Source organism: Haplochromis burtoni, unplaced genomic scaffold (assembly GCF_018398535.1).
Source record: "Haplochromis burtoni strain Fernald_Lab_line unplaced genomic scaffold, NCSU_Asbu1 Contig_542, whole genome shotgun sequence".
Taxonomy (NCBI): domain Eukaryota; kingdom Metazoa; phylum Chordata; class Actinopteri; order Cichliformes; family Cichlidae; genus Haplochromis; species Haplochromis burtoni.
The window spans coordinates 190,506-197,613 of NW_024582903.1; the positions used below are offsets into that span (position 1 = coordinate 190,506).

Genomic DNA, 7,108 nt, shown 5'->3' on the forward strand with positions numbered 1-7,108 from the left:
AATAAAACAAGTTTTAAAAAGAGATTTTTCCATTTGATTACATTTTGTATGATGGATTATGCAGAAAAAGTAGAATTGGGCTGAAAGATCTATCGCTTTATCACCTCTTCAGGTTGTAAATCATGTTTTTAAAAAGTAACTAAGTAACTAAGTAACTAAGTAATTAATTACTTTGAAAATAAGTCATCAGTAAAGAAACGGGATTACTTTTTTGGGGAAGTAATTAGTAATTAGTTACTGATTACTTTTTTCAAGTAACTTGACCAACACTGCTCACTACCACTGTAATACTTAATACTACTGTTACATTACTGTAGTACTACCACAGAGACACTGGAACAGAGAGCCTGGCGAGCAGTCACGATGCTGCTGAAATACTCCAATACTCTTGTAAGATTAGTGCCCATCGTACTGTGTTCTGATTTTTTGCAGGCGATCACTGACAGGTATTTGTATACGTGTACAGCAATACTACAGTTGTTATTATAATATTACTTTTGTAATGCTCTTACTGCTTCTAATGCTGTAATACTACCACAGATACAGCCCAGTGCTTTGTACAATACTGCTACTGATACCACAGTACCATAACTATTTAATGCAATAATACTATTAACAATGTAATACAGTGCTTATAATAGTATAATACTGCTGGCACGCTACCATACTACTGCTAATACAGCAGTAATACTTGTCGTACTACTGTAATTCCCAGCTTTGTTGCGGTGAGCAGATCTCTGTACTCACTCATGTCGTTTTTATTATAATTTAATAAACAGGAGGAGGAGGTGCTCAGTGAGCAGCATGGACATGAGTCCATCACAGGGATAGCTCAGAGTCACAGAGGCTGAGCAGGTTTGAGCATGTGCAGAGGATGGCGGCTGAAGATGGAGCTGCCAGGCGGGCGGAGGAGAGGAAGATCTGAGAGGAGGCTCATGATGCAGTGAAGAAGAAGAGGAGGAGTCGCCGCCCTGCTGGCCAGCAGAGAGAATGCAGGTTTACGCTTGAGGGTTTTTTATTGTTTAGTTTATTTTATTTAAAATGACGTAACATCCTGGAAAAGTCAGGAATTCAGACAATAACAGGATTTTTTTTTCTTAAAAAAAAAAAAGAAAAGCAGGGGCTCCTTCACCGCTGACGTCAACCGCTCCACAAACGTCATCTCCCAGAGTTCACAGCGCTGTCGCATACCGGCACATGCGCGTCCAGGCGGTGTTCGGGGTCGGCTATCATGGCGACGTACGTGGACATCCTGAAGAGCGAGTTTCCTGAGATCGACGCGGAGCTGTTCGACTACATCACAGGTGAGAGGCCGGGCACCGGGCCGCTGTCCGGGGGGAGCGAGCCGCTGTCCGCCGGCCCGGAGCCGACGGGGGTTAGCCTGACAGCGGCTGCTCTTTAGCCAATGAGCTAACGAGCTAACCGGGTTGACAGCACTCAGAGCAGGGACACCGGCTAGCACGGCATAACCCGGCACGCCTGGACCTGAACCTGGGTTAGCACGGCCTGAGAGATCCACAGGTAGCGGAAACACGGAAGCAGCATTAGAGGAAGCAGAAACCCTGAGACTCAATTATTGATCCTGTGATTGATCCAGCCCAGAGGCAGCTGGTGGGGGCTCTGACATTAGGAGGGTTTCCACCAGCTTCTTCCTTGTGGTGTGTGAACGGGAGCAGACACGCAGCCTGGAGCTGCTGGTCCTCCTGCTGAGGTGTGTTTGTGTTTCAGGGGTTCTGGATGGCGGCGGGGCGGATTTCGAGGACAGCGAGGAGGTTTACGAAGCGGTCGGCGGCGTGCTGCAGGAGGTGTCAGCTGACAGTAAAAACGAAGATGACATCCGAGACATCTGTCTGCAGATGTTCAACACGCTGAAACTGTGAGGACTGGGTGGGCGGGGTCTGGGCCGTCGGGAGAGGTGGCGTGTTAATGTGAAGGTGTGTGTGTCTTTGTGTCTTTCAGAAACCACCACCGCGGCGCTCAGCGGCAGGTGCTGCTGGACGCTCCCGTGCAGCTCTCCCAGATCTCTGCAGACAGCGGTAAGGTCAACACGCCGAGGAGCACGCACACACACACAGGCTGTAAGAGTGCAGAAACCAAACACACTCCTAACACGCACCTAACCAGAACACACCTCGTGTGTGTGTGTGTGTGTGTGTGTACTACCAATCAAAAGTTTGGACACCTTCTCATTCGATGGGTTTTCAGAGTAATGTAGCAAAGAACAACTCTAAATATGTTTATATTTTAGCTTCCTCCCTTTGCTTTGTTGACAGCGCTGCAAACCCTCAGCCTTCTCTCAGTGAGCTTCATGATGTAGTCACCTGACATGGTTTCACCTCACAGGTGTGCCTGTCAGGGTTCATTTGACAGGTTGGTGCACAGCTGACAGCCTGTTTGACAACTGCTGGAATTTATCTTATGGCAAGAACCAATCAGCTGAGAGAAACAACAGTCCATCATTACTTTAAGAACTGAAGGTCAGTCAGTCCAGAAAACTGCTGAAACGCTGAATGTGTTCCCAAGTGCAGTCACAGAAACCATCCAGCACTGGGATCAAACTGGCTCACACGAGGACGCCCCAGGACAGGAAGACCAGGAGTCCCCTCTGCTGCTGAGGAAACATTCATCCGAGTCACCAGCCTCAGGAATCACAAGTTAACAGCAGCTCGGATCAGAGCCCAGATAGATGCCTCACAGAGCTCCAGCAGCAGACACATCTCTACATGTTCAGAGGAGACTGTGTGAATCAGGCCTTTGTGTCAAATAGCTGCTGAGAAATCACGACTAAGGAAAAGCTACAAGAGAAGAGATTTGTTTGGGCCAAGAAACACAAGGAGTGGACGTTAGACCATCTGTGCTTGGTCTGATGAGTCCACATCTGAGATCTTTGGCTCCACCAGTTCATGTCTTGTGAACTGATGGTCTCTACATGCATGGTTCCCACTGTGAAGCATGGGGGAGGAGGTGTGATGGTGTGAGGGGGCTTTGATGGTGACACTGTTGGGGATTTATTCCAAAGTGAAGGCGCACTGACCCAGCATGGCTACAACAGCATCCTGCAGCAACATGCCATCATTTATTCTTCAACAGCACAATGAGCACAAACACAGCTCCAGGCTGTGTGAGGGCTCTGTGACCAAGGAGAGTGATGGAGTGGTGCGCCAGACACAGGCACCTAAACCCAGTGGAGATGGTTTGGGATGAGATGGAGCGCAGAGTGAAGGCAAAAGGGCCAACAGGTGCTCAGCATGTCTGGGAACTCTGTTGGAAACCATTTCAGGAGACGACCTCACGAAGCTCATGGAGAGAATAGAAATATAAAGCAAAGGGGGGCAATTCTGAAGAATGTAAAACTAGGGCTGAGTATCGTCACTGTGTCAGTTTTGACTCACACAGTCAGAAATATTCTAATTCTGATCATTTATCAGCACACATCCATGTTTCATATCTGTGTATAAACCAAAGCTGACACTGAGACTTCATCAGCGGTGTGAGCATCACAGCAGGTGTAACTGAGGATCCAACAGAGAAACATGAAGCAGGTTTTCCTGTTCTGGCTTTTTATAGCAGAAAACCTTAAAAATATTCTGCAGTCGATCAAAAACTGAAGCAAACCATGAATGAACATGTGAACATGACCTGATGAGGTTTGATTACAGACACAGCTGAGCAGTCATTTGTTTCCATTCGTTCAGTTTGAACAGCAGAGACGAAGCTTTGCTGTCAGAGGCCGACAGCACTGAACACAGCAGCAGACTGGTGGCTAATAAACAGAGAATAATGCAGGAAGCAGAGATTTGATGGTGAACTGGTCTCTGAGTGCTGAGAGAGAGAGAGCTGTGCAGGAAGTACAGCAGCCAAAGTCAGAGGGAGCTCATGAGCATGGTTATCAAACGTGAAGCGCAGGTTGATCTTCTTTTGCTGCTGGTTCAGTCAGTGTTGGTCAGAGTGACGAAACCTGCAGCTTCAGGATCTGTGAGCCGTCGACTCTCAGCAGACGAGCTGCTGGAACAGTTCATGCTGGGTCTGACAGAAAGGTCACACTTGGACCTCTGACCCCTGTCCACCTTTGAAAGCAGCAACATCAGGCACGTGAGCATCAGATCTGGACCAGGGAGCATGCAAGAAGCTGGGCAGGTCTGATGAATCACGTTTTGACTCAGTCAGTTTAATGTCACGTGTGCCCACTACACCTGCTGTCTGCGAAGACAAACGCCATTAATATTATTACTTATTGATGTCATGTCACGTATTGATCTGCCCGTTTCCTTCTCCTCAGTTTCTGCAGCCAAAGACGCTGAGGGCATCTGGATGATGAGACGTGCTCAGAACACGGTATGTACCGGAAACCTGGGAGACTCGTTCGTGGTGACGTTAGCCTGGCTGCGCGGGACAAAGATTACAGCCTCTGACTAAAAAGTCAAAAAAGCCGTGATGGACGATCATCAATAAGCCTTCGATTCAATCAGCAGATGATTGATTTAGCACTAGCTTTAGCCTGCACGTGTCCGGGTTTGGTCACCAGCATTTGTGTATCGACACGTTAGTCTGCCAGTCAAACGAGATGGATGGAAACGTTCAGCACAGACGAGAGCCAATCAGAACTGAGTTGTGTAGAAAGGTGTGACGAATGTGGAAGTGGTCCAATCAGAAGCGACCTTCCTGCGCAGTCGGGTTCGATCTGCCCAGGAAACAGTTCAGCTAGCTTCCTGTTTCTCACAAAACGCGACAAAAAGGAGCGGCGACACATTTCACAGTGGATGTGATGAAAACACGGCCACTCAGGGGCAACGCGACAAACTGGAACGTCCTGATGCTGCTTCGACTAAAACCAGAAGAAAGTAGACGCCTAAATTACGACCAAAGCTAAATGAACGCATGACAGATGTGAAAACCACGTGAGCTCCTCAGACTGTCGGCAGAGTCACGAGGAGGCGAGCTGAAGGCGGGGTTGGGTCTCATCGGTCACGCTGCGAGTCTGAACGCTCCGCATTAGATGCAGCGTGGCGTTCTGGCCCGCTGCTCTCGGCAGGACCTGTCTCTCAGGTTACGGCAGGTGTTACTGAGCGCTCCTCTGCTTTCTGTCTTCAGACGGTCGACGCCAAGAAGCTGGAGAAAGCCGAGGCGAAGCTGAAAGCCAAACACGAGCGCAGGAGCGAGAAGGACTCGCAGAAGGCCTCCAGCCCACTGTGAGTCCACCGTCCACCTGTCATCACCTGCACACACCTGTGCCCCTCTCACCTGTCCTCTTGTTTCCTCAGAGTCCTGGAGGAGGCGTCCGCCAGTCAGGCCAGCAGTAAGAAGGACAGCCGAGTCGACCAATCGGGGAAGAACCGCAGCTACGACATCCGCATAGAGAACTTTGACGTGTCCTTCGGAGAGAGGTGAGCGCTCGGAAAACACCAGCGGGGGCGCAGCGGGGTGGGACGGCTCGTTTTCTCACACTGCCGTTTGTGTCTCAGATGTCTGCTGCAGGGGGCGGAGCTGAGCCTGGCGTCGGGCCGGCGGTACGGCCTGATCGGCCGCAACGGCCTGGGGAAAACGACGCTGCTGAAGATGCTGGCAAGTCGCAGTCTCCGTGTCCCGGCTCACATTTCCATCCTGCACGTGGAGCAGGAAGTGGCAGGGGACGAAACGTCGGCGCTGCAGAGCGTCCTGGAGAGCGACACGGTGCGGGAGGACCTGCTGGGCGAGGAGAGGAGGCTGAATGCTCGCATCGCCAATGGAACGTAAGAAAAACGCTCTGAGGCGTGACTCGCAGAACATCTCTCACATTTAATTCAGCTAATGAGAGTGCAGCAGGCAGCGTGTTTGTCCAATCAGCTGCAGCTGTCTCTGATGCGTGTTGTTTCAGTGCCGACGGGATGGAGAGCGTGCGGCTGTCCGAGATCTACGGAAAGCTGGAGGAGATCGAAGCTGACAAGGCGCCGGCCCGGTAACTATGACAACCGCACCGACACGCTGGTGTTCTTCTTCACTGGTGTTTTTCCCTGCAGCTGACAGGAAAGATTTCTCCTCGTCCTCTGCTGTGATCCTCCAAGGCGGCGGCGTGTTCGAGGCTCTGTGATAAAGTCGTACACGTCCGTGAGCTCGATAATGCCGCTATTACCCGGCCGGCAGGGAAAAAGACGGGTGCCCAGGTACACCGCGTTAAATCAGCCCCGCCCACAGAACACAGTGCGTAACCACAGAGTCTACGTCGGGCTGGAAAACGTTGTGAAGCCGCCGTGATTATTGGGATCCAGATGGGAGAAAACAAGTCTTAACGATGAGCCAACGGTCGGCGAGAGCAGGGCTGACGTGCAGACAGCTCGGTGGAGGCGATGAGTGCGGCTGCAGGCTGACACAGCACCCGACGCGGCGCCTCAAAACATGGAAAACTTTTTTAAATCTCCTGATGAAGTGAAAGTTAAGGCGGCGCGGTGGTTCTGGGGTTAGTGCTGCTGCCTCACAGCAGTTTGCGAGGGCTCCGCCCATAGTCCAGTCACATGATGTCAGGTTTGCCCCGACATAGGCTCCACCCCCACCGACCCTGAACAGATGGAAGTTAAAGGTCTAAATCCGGCCCCTTGTGTGTTCAGACAGCAGTACGAGCCTCTCGCTGATCATCAGGTCACTGAGCACGTGTGATGTCTGAGCGTGTCCGTTTACCTGTGTGATGAAGGACGCGCTTGAGAATCGAGAAGCTAGTCAGCACAGATGTGGTGATGAATTTGTAATCGTGAGGTTGATGGTTTGACCCCCGGCTCCTCAAGTTCACCTCTGTGTCTCGGGTAGAGGGCAGGTTTAAGAGGAGTTTAACCAATAAGATGCATGAAAGCTGGTAGACCCGCCCACTGAGCACAAAACCTCCATCCAGTCGCGTTCGTACCTCAAGTTAGACGTGAAGTGCTGTGAGAGGTTTTCACCAGCAGGGGGCGCCATCGCGAGGCTTCACCTGCTGCTGATGTTTCTACTCAGAGGACAAACACCGGAGAGGGTGTCGGTTTGAAACCCACAGACTAAAGAAGCTGTTATTCTCTCGTCCAATCAGAGCGTCTGTCATCCTGGCTGGTCTTGGATTTTCTCCCAGAATGCAACAGCAGGCCACAAAGTGAGTCACATGTCC

The 7,108-nt window shown here is 50.8% G+C and overlaps 1 protein-coding gene across 1 annotated transcript in view; it reads left to right on the forward strand.

The window, feature by feature from the left end:
* Nucleotides 1–7,108, forward strand: part of LOC102314242 (ATP-binding cassette, sub-family F (GCN20), member 3) — a gene marked incomplete in the record, with an annotated part of 18,322 nt that overhangs the window by 3,524 nt on the left and 7,690 nt on the right. Inside the window, 10 exon segments of the mRNA XM_014329401.2 lie at nucleotides 780–996; nucleotides 1,113–1,304; nucleotides 1,729–1,876; nucleotides 1,960–2,036; nucleotides 4,280–4,335; nucleotides 5,092–5,189; nucleotides 5,262–5,384; nucleotides 5,463–5,729; nucleotides 5,855–5,935; nucleotides 7,034–7,093. Coding sequence (XP_014184887.1) covers nucleotides 1,232–1,304; nucleotides 1,729–1,876; nucleotides 1,960–2,036; nucleotides 4,280–4,335; nucleotides 5,092–5,189; nucleotides 5,262–5,384; nucleotides 5,463–5,729; nucleotides 5,855–5,935; nucleotides 7,034–7,093 — 983 coding nt within the window.